Source organism: Mastigoproctus giganteus, chromosome 12 (assembly GCF_048544385.1).
Source record: "Mastigoproctus giganteus isolate SK-2022 chromosome 12, ASM4854438v1, whole genome shotgun sequence".
NCBI classification, from domain to species: domain Eukaryota; kingdom Metazoa; phylum Arthropoda; class Arachnida; order Uropygi; family Thelyphonidae; genus Mastigoproctus; species Mastigoproctus giganteus.
The window spans coordinates 161,977,473-161,993,967 of NC_143586.1; the positions used below are offsets into that span (position 1 = coordinate 161,977,473).

The 16,495-nt window shown below is 36.7% G+C and overlaps 1 protein-coding gene across 1 annotated transcript in view; it reads right to left on the minus strand.

The window, feature by feature from the left end:
* Positions 1 to 16,495, minus strand: part of LOC150077553 (osmotic avoidance abnormal protein 3-like) — a 425,893-nt gene that overhangs the window by 213,350 nt on the left and 196,048 nt on the right. Inside the window, exon 10 of the mRNA XM_090385940.1 lies at positions 4,389 to 4,433. Coding sequence (XP_090242066.1) covers positions 4,389 to 4,433 — 45 coding nt within the window. The remainder of the gene's footprint in view (positions 1 to 4,388; positions 4,434 to 16,495) is intronic.

Below are 16,495 nucleotides of genomic sequence, written 5' to 3' on the forward strand. Positions count from 1 at the left end.
TAGTTTCAGATTATGTCCAGATAACAAGGTACTCTCAAACCAAACTGCAACCAAGGTTTGTCTTTCCAGTTCATAAAGTTCACCTGAGGTAAAAAATGATAGGTCCATCTGCTTTTTTTTTTTCTTTTTTTTTTTTTTAATGATTCTGCTAATCTACCATACATTCACCATTTCCAAACTAATTCTTTTATTGTTTGTTTAGGATGTTCTATTGTATACAATGTTACCCAAGCAACAATGGGACTAGGCAAGTCATTTCTTTACTGTGGAAAAACCTTTAACATCGTAGCTGGCAATTTCTGACTTCTGAAAAGCTAGAGATCAAGTACCCATAGGCAAAAGATTTTTGGGCCAAAACAGGAGGCTTTTTTAAAAAAAAAAGCTGGATGAAGGCAGAGGATTTTTCAAAGTCAGGATATGGGCTTGAAATTAGATTTCACTGACACAACAAAAATTTTATATTAAAATACACCTACAGGACTCCACTGTCAAGAGTATTATCAAAGCTTCACCAGAAAGTTTTTTCTTTTTAAACCTGACTTAATATTCTCTCACACTCAGCATTACTATAAGGAATTATTAAAATGCCAAGCACCATTTGGGATAATTACTTTCTTGCAAAATTTTCATCCCCAACCAAGAATCACTACAACAGTTCTTCATTTCATAATGGCATAGGTTACGTTCTCACATTGAAACTGACAGAACTAATGCTTCATCTATTTCTTTATCTTTAATGATTACCAAAAACCACTGGTCGAAAAATTAAAAATCTGAAAACAATGCACTGTTGACAACTGATGAAATTTGTGCTACCTCAGGCATTTAGAGGAGCATCATTTTTCAATGAGAACTTGTGCACCATGCAGCAATAAAGTACTTGCTCAATGAACAAAAGAACAGGCTTCTCTTTTTGTTTTATACTCTCCACAGACCTGGCAGTAGAAATGCCTATGAAGTCAGAATTATTCTTCTAGTTTAGTTTGCTAATAACTTCCAAAATATTTAGAAGTGAAAGATTTAAAAACCGTTAGTATAACAAATATGCTCAAAATATTGCTCAACATATCTAGCAGTAATGACTTCACTGCATGGATATGAGGTATGTTGGACTTAAACGTTATGCCAACATTTGAAAATGTTGGAATAACATTTAAACGTAACAAAACAAGCAAAATGCTTTATTCAAGCAGAAGAGAGAAAAACAGACTTTCTGCATGAGTGAGGATAACATGCCTAGAAATATCAGCTTGCATGGATTGTTTAGGATTGCTTTCACCAGAAGTTTGCAATCAGTTCTTATACTTGGGGAATTCATTAATTTGCCGTCTTTCAAAACTTTTTTTTTTGGATCACAAACTGGATTTGGGCATCAGTCAGTGCCACTCACTCATGTACACTTGTACTTTTCAGTTTGATAACTGTGAAAAGTGCTCATATGGCTTTTCTCACCACTTCTAACTTCTTCTTTAAATAGACCTGTATACGTTCTCCCACACTAACTTAAACATTTACCCAAAGATATGTACACACCTGCTTCAAAATCTTTTTTTTTTTTTCACTTCAGTGGCATGCATTAATTGAAACTGTTTAAATCTATCTATCCTTCAAGCACTTCTTTTTAAATAGAGTAAATATTCACTAACTATTCATCCACTTTCACAAGAAAGCAACACATTTTCAGCACACAAATTAATACTTTGGCATCTTACTGAAGAACATTGTTAATCACCTTCACACCACAAAATGGCAGGGACAGCCTATTACCACAACTGCTCAATGTCCTGTTTTAATACATGCCACTCCGGTTTTTATGACTACCAAAACATTTGCATTATCAAACTATCCAAATCATTGGAAAGTGAAACCAATGATGGAAATGAAGGAAAGCTGCTTTCGATTTGACTTATTTATTATTTTTTTTCTAGGACAGGTCAACACATCTGTCCTAGATATATTTTGGAGCCACTCAGATTACTGCAACCTGTAGCAAGTGAAAATGGCACATTTTTCAGAGTCACCATTACTTCTTTCCCTCTCTCAGTGGAGGCTTGAAGTGGCAAAACCCATGTTTAGTCTCTGGCATCCCTCTCCCCCCATACTTCTCCTTCAACCCATGCACGGTACTAAGTACTATAGGTTTTGATACCTTTCGTGTTTGGGGTTTTCATAAAAAAAAAAAATTTTCACTAACAATGCCCGCTGTTTTTGTTTTTCCACAACCATATTTTTTTGCCGCTATCAGGAAACATTTTTCTGAATAATTTGCATGATTAGCAAAACTCAAAAAAAGATTACATTCTATGATAAATGGTGTGAATAAACAATTGATAAACAATCTATATGCTTATTTGTTTGAAAGTGTGATTTTATCATGTTTTCTGCCACTTGAAATTGAAATATCACATCATAAACCACACAAAGGAAATATGTTACCTTTTCCAGATTTTACAATACATGGAAAATCTTGCACATATCTTCTGAAATTTATGTTATTATTTCTTTGGCACCTTACTGAAGAACATTGTTAATCACCTTCACACCACAAAAGCATGATAAAACACTGTGGTCACTTGTTACAGCAAACAACATTGTTTCCTGTGTTACACTTCATACAACAGACTAGTAGCACCTGATGGCAAATTCTTTAAAGAAAATAGACAGACATTTGGAGTCATAAAAAAAAAAAAAAAAAAATTGAATTCAGTAGTTTGAATTCAGAGTTGACAACTACACTGTGCTGCCACTTTATTAGGTACACCCCTGCTGTGCACACAAATGTTTAGTCACATGACCACAGTTGTGGATATAAATGCAGCAGAACAACTTTTCTAGTATCAGTTAAGCGTACAAACCGTGGCAAGAATGGGGAAAAGGAGTGAGCTAACGGACTTTGAACGTGGCATGTAAGTAGGTGCCAGACATGCTGGACAAAGCATCTCTGAAACGGCAGTTCTCCTGAACTTTTCACATACCACAGTTTCAAGGGTGTATCGAGAATGGTGCAACGAACAGAAAACATCCTCTCAATGGAACTCCTGTGGAAGAAAATCGCTTGTGATGAGAGGGCAGAGGAGGATGGCTAGAATTATGCAAGCAAACAGACGGGCCACAATGTCGTACATCACGTCAGAATACAACCTCGGTGCGCAGAACAAAATATCGCAATGGACCACTAGTTGCACTTTGTCGCGAATGGGCTACAACAGCCGACGGCCACATGCCGTACCTTTGTTATCAATGAAGAACAAGACAGCATGCCTCCTGTGGGCACAGCAACACCAGCACTGGACTATCGAGGATTGGAAAACAGTTGCTTGGTCTGACGAGTCGAAGTTCCTGGTGCATCATGTTGATGGAAGGCTCAGAATTTGGCAAAAACAATATGAATCCATGGACACGTCATGTCTGAAAACTACTGTGCAAGGTGGTGGGCGCAGTGTTATGGTGTGGGGAATGTTTTCTTGGTACATGTTGGGTCCATTGATACCCATAGATTGATGTCTGAAGAACCACATCATACCTAAACATCGTTGCTGACCAAGTGCTTCCATTCATGTTGACAGTTTATCCTCAGTCAGATGGTTACTTCCAGGAGGATAATGCACCGGTGCACAAAGCTCGAATCACTATGGAATGGTTCCAGGAACATGACAATGACTTTTCTTTGCTACAATGGGCCGCTCAGTCCACGGATCTCAATCCTATTGAACATCTTTCGGATGAGCTGGAAAGGGCTGTTCGCTGCAGGCCTACACTTCCGTTGAATCTCAAGCAACTGCGTGACACACTCATGTCTGCATGGTATTCCATTCCTGCACAACGTTTTCAGCATCTTGTTCAATTCATGCTTAGAGGGATTCAGGATGTTTTGAAGGCTAAAGGAGGCTCAACACGCTACTAGGTAGGTGTACCTAATAAGCTGGCAGCACAGTGTATGTGCCTGTTAACCTTTGTTATCAAAGTAATCACCTTTTTGTGATACAGGTACAAGCTTTTTATGATGTGGTCTTTTCAGACTTAGTTCTTATACATGCATGTATATTAGCAGTACATCTTGACATCTAGAATCTGGTCTTTGTCATAACATTTTTATTAGCAGCTGCTACAATTAGTATTGTAGTAAGGGTAATCATTCCACAAGAGGTTATCTGTAAAGGTAAGTTGGACAGGACTAACAATTCAATGCTAATCTGCTGGGCCTAATCACCATCATGTACATAGCCCATTGGAGGATATCTATACACTGGTATTAGGGCGAGTACTTAAATAGAAAGTGTATCTGGGTAGAGATTAAGAAAATGACTTCTGTAAGAATATTAAGTGATTCCTTGGGATGTTTCCAAATAACATAACATATTTAAGGAAATAGAGAATATTAAGCTCACCTTTCTAGTGCTTGGGCCTGCATTTGAGCAATGGCTTCAGGATCTCTAAAACAGTAAAAGAATGATAAAATAAATAAATAACACAGCATTACAAAACAAAATACAGATTAAATTTTATAAATGTTGTAAATTTAGATACAGATTAAATTTTATAAATGTTGTAAATTGTTTTCCCTGATGTTCAAACAAAAAGGTTGTTACAACCTAAAAGTAATGTACAGGTAGGTAGAATGTTTGAATTCTAGTTGTCTAAAAACTGGAACTAGCTGAAACAACCATTGAAGGAAATTTGCTTTCCAAATTAGATTATATTAAAGTGAAGTTATAGAAAGTGCTGAAGTTAAATATTATTTAACTTCAGCACTTTTGAAAACTCAACTGGTAGCTTTCATTTATGTTTGGCAACAGCACTTTCACATGCCATAAGTAATTTCTTGTCACCATAGAAAGGCCGCTGGCTGCCAAATGAAGTTCACAATTTAGCAAATTAATTAATTACTATTTTTTGAAAAGTGAACGTAAACACAGTCATATATATCTTCACTATATGGCAAACCACTGAAAGCCATGAAATGCTGTGCTACAAATAAGCTTATCTTTAATAATTGTTTTTGAAAAGAAAAGCAACTTTTACTAATTTGTTAATAAGGGAGTTTTGTTTCATATTTTTGGACTTCCTACTCTTATTAGCAATGCAAGTTAGAGTTGCATTCCGTGCATTTATTTGCTTTGAAAATAAATCTTTATTGATATTAAGTTTTATTAATCTTTATACAGTTTAAATGTTTACCAATTTCTAAAGTGGGGGAAGAGTACCATCTCTAGGCTGAATTATTTGAGTTGTGCTTGAATAAAAAACCTGCAGAAAATTTGCCTGATGGTTGATGGAAAGCTTTTCCCAGGTGTTTACTGTGGCTTATTTGTTACTCTTACTTTCTTTTTAATTACATACTGTATAGCTGTTTAATATTTTGGCAAGCAATACAGACATTCATGTACTGAATTAAAGGTATCTAAACAAAGCTATAGAGAATTTTATTCATAACTGTCACTTTCATCCTAGATTCAAGGATACAATTCTCTGACAATACGGTACAGGTATGTGTATCATTCAGAAAAACAGTCAATCTCAAGTTTTCCAGATAAATTTACATCTGTATTACATACAAAAGATTATTATCCATCCTACACATTCTGAATAAAATATATCATAATTCGTTTTTTTCTCTGAAGTGATTTCAAGACAAATTTCAATTCAAGGTGTTCCAATAGTTGCAGAACATTTTCTTGCAATTGCCAAGTAGTGGGACTGCATTCAATGTTGCTCATGAGAAGGATGGAGTTGGTTATTTGATTTTTTTTTTAATGCACATTGGGGGTCTAGGCCATAATGCACCAAGTTGAGAGGTCCAATCTTGGTAACCTATAAACAGGTTACTTCAAAACACAATATAGTTAATATTGTGATAAAAGTAGTTTTATAAATTAAAATGGCTTATTTAAATACAAATATCTCAATTAACTTTTGATGCTCCTTCTTCAGAAAGAAGTTCTGCATTATGATGGGAATTGAAAATGACAGCACTAAAGTGAATTTCATATATATGAAATACAAGTTATTTCAAAGAAAACTTGGTTGATTAAATCAACTATATTTTAAAATGAAATTGTTACAAGAGAAGATCCTGATTGGATAACTGAGATAACTCTGTCTTCCTCAAATAGTAAAAGTTAAGATGGCAAAGGCAAGTGGTACTCTGTTGTTAAAAGGAAAAGCTTACAATCAACTAATGCAAATTATTTTTTTTTTTTTTTTTTTTTTTTTTTTTTTTTTTTTTGATTTGGTAGTTGTTGGCGCATCGGCTTCTGTGGCCATAATGCACCTCCCAAGGTTTTTGCAGTACTTTGATCCAAGCCCGAGGCGGGAATCGAACCCGCGACCTTTGGGTTGCCGGGCAGGTACTTTACCCACTCGGCTAGCCCGGTCGGCTTAATCAAATTATGTTGAGAGGTGTGGTGGCCTATTTTGTAAAGGAATGGAAAGTGGAGGACCTTTACTACATGCTGTATCCATTTATGAGAGCAGAACAAACATTAAGAATTTTTCAAGCAAGTGTTGGACAATATGCATCATCCAAGTAACTGCCAGGAAAAAGATCCAAAAGACATGTAAACATTACTGGAATAGGCAATTTCAATAAGGTTTATTTAAGACATCTGATTTATAATAAATATGCTAACAATCATAATGTATTAGACAATTTAATTCAACTGATTAAAGACAGAGTTTAATATGAATCAAACATAAAAATACTATATGGTAAGAAGCATTAAAACAGGCAACACTTGATAGATGGACTCAATGTGTATGGTATGTGAGAGATTTGGAAAATAATTATTGGGCCAAAGATGATATGATTCACTACCATTTATATCATATGATAATATGATATAAATGGCAGCAAAGATGAAACTGACAATGAATCATTAGGCAGCAAAAATTTTAACTGCATTCTGTAAAAATGAATGCATTTTAAATACCCTTTTTTTTTCTCTCTATGAAATAGTCAGTCATCTATAAATTATTCTGCAAATAGCTCTTTTTCAGAGCCAACAAATTTTGGAAAGAATAACCAGTTATTTATAACTTATCATATTTATTTATTAATAATGTTTCAACTAGTTTTATTAAAATCATTCTTTGGTATAAATTAAAATCAAAATTGTTAAAAACAACACACTGAAAAAATTGTTTATCATTTAAAAGTGAAAATGTGCAAATTTGGTATTTTTGCTTTGGTTATGTACATATGCACGGTATTCAGATGTTTTTAACATTACTACATAGGATGTGCACATTTTAACCATATTAAAATGTGCTATTTTCAATTAAACTATTTACATTTAATTTAAATGCACAATTATTAGATACAGAGAATGGCACTAACAAAATTTTTGTGACAGCTACACAGTGTCTAAAGGGTAAACTTGGCAGATGGATAAACAAGCTGAAGTGGCAATATGGTTGCAAAATAGCAACTTCTGGAAAGTCTGACATTAGATAAGATGCACTTCAAATATTAATAGATTGTAGGGATTTAAAAAAAGTAAAAAAAAAAAAAAAAAAAAAAAAGACAAAAAACATTATCTCAACATTTAAATTCTACCTGAGTGTATAGAGTTCAGTTAGATGACTAAAAGCAGTAAAATATAAATGTTGTGTGAATAAAACAAGAACAATTTAGTAAAATGTAAAAAAAACACATTGGAATAGTGTTGCAATACTCAAATATAGGAGGGCTATTGTTTGTTATTTGGTTTTTAGGAGCATTAGCAACTAAGGCCATATTGCTCCGGGATATGCGGGTGGTCATTCCCTGACCTTTCGCATCCTCCGTATTTGGTGATGATGGGCTCGAACCCCAGTCTAATCAAGAAGCGTGTGCTACGCACTGCTGCTCCTGCCCACCTGGCTATGGAGGCGCCAATATAGGAGGGTCATCAGCACTGAGCAGAAAACAATGTGTGAGATGATTGTGTCTTATGTAGAGCCAGGCAAGAACAACTTGCTCTGTATAAACCCTATGCAAAGTGGACTGCCATTGCTTAATCTGGGTTAATTCGTTGGTGTGAATTATTTGCTTGTAGTCTGCATAGGGAACTGACCAGGTGGGGCAGCTGATTTGGATGCAGCAGCCAGATTATTGCTCCTGATCCAAAAGGGTCTAGAATCCAGCAGAAGTAAATGTCAAATTTTTATTCCAAAGAGGATGTGGCATCTGTTAAACCCAGAACAGGACTGGATGAAGAATATATTGAATGAAATGACAAAGCCTGCAATTCAGTTATGGAATTGGAAAATACCATACACTGATAGTAATGGTGAAATTTAATGTGATTCAATTTAAGATACTCTATCAAAAACACCATAAACCAATAGCAATGGTGAAATTTAAAGTGATTCAATTTAAGATACTCTATCACATGCAACTCAGCTGTGTATAAGCTACTTTATGGTGGGGATTAGGTTAGATACTATGCTGCATAAGAGGGCAGCAGTTGATCCTGCAGCTGCTATCCTCTGAATGAATTTGAGACATCCATATAAACTGGCAGAAAGTTGAGATGTTCTGTTTGATGTGTTGCAAAGATTTGCCTGTATATAAAATGAGTTGTGGCATCCTTTTTTCCCAGTAAATGAAGAAGTCAGATACTGAGTAGTGAGCATGTCAGGATGAAAGAAATTGCCTAGGGGTGTTTGTTTGTTATTTGGATTTTAGGAGCATTAGCAACTAAGGCCATACTGCTCCAGGAATATGCGGTGGTCATTTCCTGACCTTTCGGCATCCTCCATATTTGGTGGTGATGGGCTCGAACCTCGGTCTAATCAAGAAGCATGTGATCCGCACTGCTGCTGTTCCTTCCCACCTGGCTATGGAGGCGCACCCGCCTAGGGGTGATAAGGCAACATCATCTATACAATTATCTAGACTTAATAGGTTTTGGCAAATTTCTGCACATATATTTTACAACCATCTTTCCTCAGTTTAAATTTATGCCCACTCAGGTGCAGAATCTGAGCAGGATGAAGAATGCCATCAGCACTGGGCTTGCTCAAGGCCTTATACACCTCAATCAGATCACGTTGCAAGTGCTGCAATTAGCAGAACTTAAGCCTATCTTTGTAACAGCAACCGTTTGTTCCACTCATAATCTTGTTTCCCTTCTCTGTAGTCATTCTAGTAGCTCAACATTTTCCCTAAAATGAAACCTCCAAACCTGTATGCAGTACTCAAGGTGTGGTCTAACCATTGCCTTATACAAGGGGGGGGGGGTAATCACCTTCTTATCCCAGCTAACAAAATTCCTATATATCATTGACAAGACCCCATCAGCTACCCTTGCCGCCTGTCTACACTGCTCAAAAACTTCATATCTGACTGCACAATTACCCCCAAGTCTTTTTCATTCTCCACTACCCAGAGTGTAGTATCGCATGGTTGGAATGTTACTCTGGGGTTACTACTACCTTAATGTTAAATGTTAAACTTGTCAATGTGTCAATGTTAAACTTCAGTTGCCACCTCTAGGCCCATCTGCTCAACTTTTCTAGATTCTGTTGCAGTAGCATACCGTCCTTACTGTCATAACAAACCTACCAAATTTCATATCGTCTGCAAACTTGCAAATTGCTTGATATACCTTCATCAATATCATTACAATATCATCAATATGATAAATACAGAAAACAACAATGGGCCAAACATGGACCCCTGGGGAACTCCACTAATAACATTATTCCATGAAGAGCAGTGTCCATTGATTACCTGATTTCTGTCTTCTCCTACTCAACCATTCTTTGATCCATTATAGCAACTTTCCCTTAATGCCATACTGCTCCAACTTGTACAGTAGTCTTCCATGTGCAACAGTATGAAAAGCTTTCCTAAAATACAAGTATATGATATCAAAATTATTTTTTTGCACCCAGTTCCTTTGTGACCACATCATAGTATCCAATCAAATTGGTCAGACAAGACTTCCCCTTAACAAACCCATGCTGTGTCTGAACTATAACTGCAGTCTTGTCTAGATGATCTTGCAGTGCTTCTTTAACCAGTGACTTCATTATTTTCTCCCGAACAGAAGTTGAGAAGAAGTTATCACTGTTGATAACCAGATCAAGAGTATTACTCCCTCTCTCTTGAACATGCTACTGTAGAAATCAATCATCCAATAAATCTACAAAAGTTTTGCTAGTGTGTGTGTGAGTGACCACTCCACAAGTTCCAGTCTATATATGGGCAATTATAATCCCCCATTAACAGACAATATGATTTACCGACATACTCTATTTCTCTACAGAGTTGTTCGTTGTACTCATCAGAGTCATCAGGCATATAACACACTCCCATTTTGAACTTTGCTTACCCAGTGCTTATGTCATGCCAGACTGACTCAGTACTGCACTGCCCTGTCATGTCAACTGGCTGCACTTCTTTAGATTTTGTTTTTCTTAACTAATAGCATAACCACCCCTCCCTTCCTATACTGTCTATCCTTTCTGTACACAATGCACTACCCAAATTCCAATTCTGCACTGCTTATACCTGTGTTACAACCAGTGGTGAGCTATAGTGGGCTCGTGAGAGACCATTGTTATTTTTTTTTGAAAATTTGCAAGCCCATTGTTGAAGTGATTATTTATTTTACAAATGAAATCCTGAATTTAATTATTGAGTATCTCGAGCCGGAACTATGGTGGGGCGAGCAGGGCCCCATCCCCAGAATTTTAATGGCACAATCGACCAGTTATGTAATTTAAAACTGCTTAATTTTTGAGTTAATTACAGTCGAACCTCTGTTTAACGAACTTCTTCATAGGGAATTTTTTTAAAATTCCCCTTATGAACGGATTACGATAGACAACTTTGCGTAACAAACGGATTACGATAGACAACTTTGTGCACATTGTCCTCACCTCTGACCTTTAGGTAATTAGAAATCCCGAATTAAGGGTGAAAGGGATTACCGTGACACAACGTTAATGGTGTCCATAAAACCTATGCAGCCACATTCTGAGAAGTCGTGCTAGTTAATATTCCTTCAATAGCCAGTCAGAGGATTAAAATTCCTGACACGATAATAGCCTCTGGTCAACCTGTGCTGTGGTTCCCCTTTACTCCAACAAGAAGTCATTTTTTTCGGAGAAGTGAGTGATCCATGCGTTTCAGTAAATTTCTCCGTCTATGTTTACACGATCACAATAGCTGAATATCTGAGTGATTCCGATATTTTGCACAGTATTCAAAGAACTACTAACAGTAGCAATGTCGGGCGGAGATGAGGCAACTAAGATAATAAGTAAACTTTCCGAAGATGAAATTGTTGGCAGATTTGGAAACCACGTCGAGGCTTTTACTGTGAAGAAAATGTTCTAAAATATAATGGCATACAGGCAATAATTTAAAAAAAAAAAAAAAAACCTGTTTCACCAATCTCCAAAAAAACAGCGCGAGTTAAGGATGATTGCTAAAGAACTTAATGTGGAAACTATAAAGATTGGTTGTGTGTTCGGGCCACAATGGGCAGCTTGCAGCTTAGGGACAGCAATTGAGGGTTGGAGGAATTATCCTGTTTTGTGCAAACAGTTTGAATCAGAAAGTTAATTAAATAGTCTGGATTATTAAACCGACTTTTCAATCTGGAGTTTCTTAATGATTTAGCACTAATGATCGACATCCTGCAGGAGCTCTCTTACCTTTCAGAAGCTTTACAGAATCACTATGGTAAAAAGCAGATAAATTAATTATTCTAACTATCAATGCTATCGCTAACTTGTAAAATTCTAAAGGAAATTATGAAGCAAAAATTGTGAGCATGTTGAAGTTCAAGGAATTTGAAGGAATGGAAAGTAAGAACACATTTAAAAAATTACCTTGTGACATGTTATTAAGGATAAGTTATTAATGCAACAGAGTAATTTTAAATTAAATAAAGAAAATAATGATGCAATGAGGAATTGAAAGAAATTTTAAATATATGCTACCTGGAATCGTGGAATACGAAAGAAATTTCGTCTCCGTGGCAAGACGATGAAAAATGAATAAGAAATTTACATTTTCTGATAAAATATGAAATAAAAATGAATGATTTTAGGGATTTTGTCGAAGACAATTTATCTTTAAAATTGAGTGAAATTCCCTCTTCAATTACAAAAGCCAGAAATATCTTTGAAACCATTGCGATCAGCAGTGCTTTCAGCGTAATGAATAATATTGTATAAATGACAATTGCAGATTATGAAATACATTGCAGATTATGTTGACCATACATCTAAATGGAAATCTATTGCTTCAATATGATCCGGATCATTATTATTATTATTATTAGCCAGGAAGCAAGGAAGCCTGAGGCTTATGCTGCACCAGCCAAAAAAAAAAAAATATATATATATATTTCTGAACTACTCCCAGAGCGAGAGAGAAATAAAAGAGAATCACCAAGGAAGAGAAGAATGTCAAATCATATCTCTCTGTAATCATTGCTCAGCTATTGGGCAAAGCAGAAGATCGATAACAAATATTAATAAAGAAGTAAATTGTATATGGCAATTTTTAGAATAAAATTTTCTTGAATATTTGTATAATAATTTGTGATTATTGTGTACCTTTTCTAGAAGAGTTTGTTTTTTATGTAATATTTGTTTTTACATTGTAGAATGTTTTGTGATAGTTTTGTGATATGGAAAATATTTAGTGTTATTTTTTATTTGCAATATTAAAATTTTATCATGAAAAAAAAATGTATCCATTATATTTCCCTAGTTGTTAAAAAAAAGAGAGACGAATAAAAAAGGTGGCACACGGTAGATGGTTTTATGTGAATCCTTTGTGTTTCTTTTAGGTATTTTGATTTGGATACTGATTACGAAATAATAGAACTTTTGTATTGTAAATATTTTATTGAACATTCGCAAACTTTTATAATTTCTGGAAGACAAGATACAATGGATTTATGATAACTAAAGTAATTGATGTGTACCTGTGATTGCAACATATCTAAATGTCTAGAAAACAGTGTCGATTGAAGTATCAAACTTGTAGTTGAAACGACATACGCAGCTGTGCAGGGTATATAACAATGGAATGTTACAAAAATGCGAGACGAAAAAATAAATTATTGACAAATATTTGTATTGTTGCAGTCATACTTACTTCAGGAAGTATGATTGTGACTTTATACTATTAAAAAATTCTAAAAAGTTAGAACTCGAGATACTATCATGTCCAGGTATCATCGTAAAGGGGTGGAAGAGAATGATGACTAGACTGACTTGAGATATCATATCGGTCACGAAAAATGCATCACGCGTTCTAATCCCACTACTAGCGAGTGCTCGGCATAAACTAGTAGTGTGAACGTCACTTTGCAGATGACGTCATCCATGGCAGGAATCGCCAAGGATGTTTCATATCAAAAAGTCAGCAAAACTGCAAGCCCATTGTTAAAATATTTACAGCTCACCACTGGTTACAACACTTCTCTGATATCCCAACAATATATGCCTTTGATGTCTTCATCAGCACCTCAAATTCATCAAATTTATTTATTATACTCCTAACATTGGTGTACATGCAAGTATACATGCACCTATTCTTACTCTTATTACCCTAACACAACACACGTATTTACTTATTCCACAATGACTCCCAAAAGTCCTTGAAATCCGCAGCACCTCACTTTCCAGCTTGCTGCTTATTCCAATAAAAGCAGTGCCAGAATTCACAGACTAATAGATGTTAATCTATTAGTCTGTGAATCGCCCAAGCTAGCAGTTTTCCGATCTCTCCTGTTAACATGCAGAGATCATGCTGAGAAAAAAGTCTACCCCACGAGCCTTGCACAATCTCTCCGGGGCCAAACTGATTGACAAGGCTTTCATCATATACTCTCTCCTATCGTGCCTGGACAGAATTGCAGACACTTTCAAATTTAACCCTAACTCAACTTTTTTTCAACATTGACCTGTACTTGTTAAGTCCGCAGATCTCCTACTCTTAATGTCATTAGTGCCAATGTGTATAACAATATTGCCCTTTGTGCCTTAAAAGATGACACTGCCAGAATTTGCAGATTAAAATATTAAAAGTAGCCACAGGCAGAGGCAAAAGTGATTCTTGCACTGCTTCCACTGTAATGAGCAGCAGCCTAGAGAACAAGGTGCTGGGGATTTCAAGAGCTGCTGGGAGTCATTGTTGAACAGGTAAATACAGGGGCTGTGTTAGGGTAATTAAGAGTAAGAACAGGTGCATGTATACTTGCGTGTACTCCAATGCTAGAAGCATAGTAAATAAATTTGATGAATTTGAAGTGCTGATCAAGGCATCAAAGGCAGATACTGTTGGGATATCAGAGATGTGGATGTCACACAGATGTAAGGAATGCACAATTGGAATTTGAGGAGTACACAATAATTATGGAAGGATAGGAAGGAGGAGGAGGGGTTATGCTGTTAGTTAAGAAACACACAAAATCTAAGGAAGTGCATCCAGTTGACATTGGTTGGCAGTGCAATGTTGAGTCTGTTTGGTATGACATAAACATTGGGAAAGGGGAAATGAGAGCAGGAGTGTGTTATAGGTTTAATGACTTCGATGAGTACAACGAACAATTGTGTAGAGAAATAAGAGTAGGCCAGTAAATCAGAATGTCTAGTAATGGGGGATTTTAACTTTGCAGATACTGACTGGAACTTGTGGGTTGATCAATCACATACTAGCAAGACTTTTGTGGATTTATTAGCATTAGCATTAGTAGAGGCATTTGATGCAAGAAAGCAAGCTTATGCAGCATCAGCCAAAAAAAAAAAAAAAAAACCCCACTTCCACTTCACCCCTCAGTTCGTTCAAAATACCTGTCCAGCTGAGCCTTAAACTTATTTAGGCTATCAACCTCCACCACAAGGGATGGAAGTCTGTTCCACCAACCAACCACCCGCTGGCTAAAGGCAAATTTCCGCACATCTATCCTACATCTGTCTTTCCTCAATTTGAATTTATGCCCTCTCAGGTGATTTTTCTGAGCTAGAGGAAGAATCCCATCAGCATTGAGCATGCTTAAACCATTCAAGGCTTTATACACCTCAATCAGATCACCTCGCAGGTACCTAGTCTCCAGACACTGTAATTTGCAAAACTTAAGCCTTTCTTCGTAAGAGCACCCCTTTGTTCCATTCACTAATCTTGTTGCCCTTCTGTGTACTCGTTCCAGCAGCTCTATATCCTTCTTGAAATGAGGCCTCCAGACCTGTATACAGTACTCTAGGTGTGGCCTGACCATTGCCTTATACAATGGAATAATCACCTCCTTATCCCTGCTGGAAAAATTCCTGTATATCATTGACAATACTCCATGAGCTACTCTTGCAGCCCGTCTGCACTGCTCAGAGAACTTCATATCTGCCTGCACAACCACCCCCAAGTCCCTTTCATTCTCTACCACTGTCAGTGTAGTACCACAGAGTTGATACGCTGCTCTGGGGTTGCTGTTTCCCATGTGTAGTACTTTACATTTGTCAATGTTAAACTTCATTTGCCACCTCTCAGCCCATCTGCTCAACCTTTCCAGATCCTGTTGCAGCAGCATAGTGGCAGTAGTGTCCTTGACAACCCTGCCAACCTTTGTATCGTCTGCAAACTTTTTTTTTTTTTTTTTTTTTTTTTTTTGGAAGTTGTTGGCGCATCGGCTTCTGTGGCCATATTGCACCTCCCAAGGTTTTTGCAGTACTTTGATCCAAGCTCGAGGCGGGAATCGAACCCGCGACCTTTGGGTTGCCGGTCAGGTACTTTACCCACTCGGCTAGCCCGGTCGGCTCTGCAAACTTGGACATTAAGCTTGATATACCATCATCAATATCATTTATAAATACAGAAAACAATAATGGACCCAACACTGAGCCCTGAGGGCCTCCACTAATAACATTAGTCCACGATGAGCAGTGTCCATTGATTACCACTCTCTGTCTTCTCCCCCTCAACCACCCCTTTTATCCATAGCAGCAATTTGCCTCCAATGTCACACTGCTCCAATTTGTGTAGCAGTCTTCCATGTGCAACAGTATCAAAAGCCTTTCTAAGATCCAAGTATATAATATCAAAGTTATTCCCTGCATCCAGTTCTTTTGTGAGTGCATCATAGTATCCAATCAAATTGGTCACGCAAGACTTTCCCTTAACAAAACCATGCTGTGTCTGAGCTATAACTGAAGTCTTGTCTAGATGATCCTGCAGTGCTACTTTAACCAGTGCCTCCATTAATTTTCCTGGAACAGAAGTTAAACTCACAGGTCTATAATTACTCGTGTCAGCCTTTGATCCTCCTTTGTGAATTGGGATCACATTTGCACATCTTCAGCCTATGGATACCTCCCCTGAGTCCAAAGAAGCTCTCATAATTATGGCTAAGCGTTTGCTTACTTTCTTTGCTGCCTCCTTTAATATAACTGGATAGATCCGATCCACCCCTGGTGCCTTTCTTGTGTTTATCTTCAACAGTTTCTCCTCCACTTTACTCCCAGTTATTTCAAGATTCTGTAGCTTACTGCT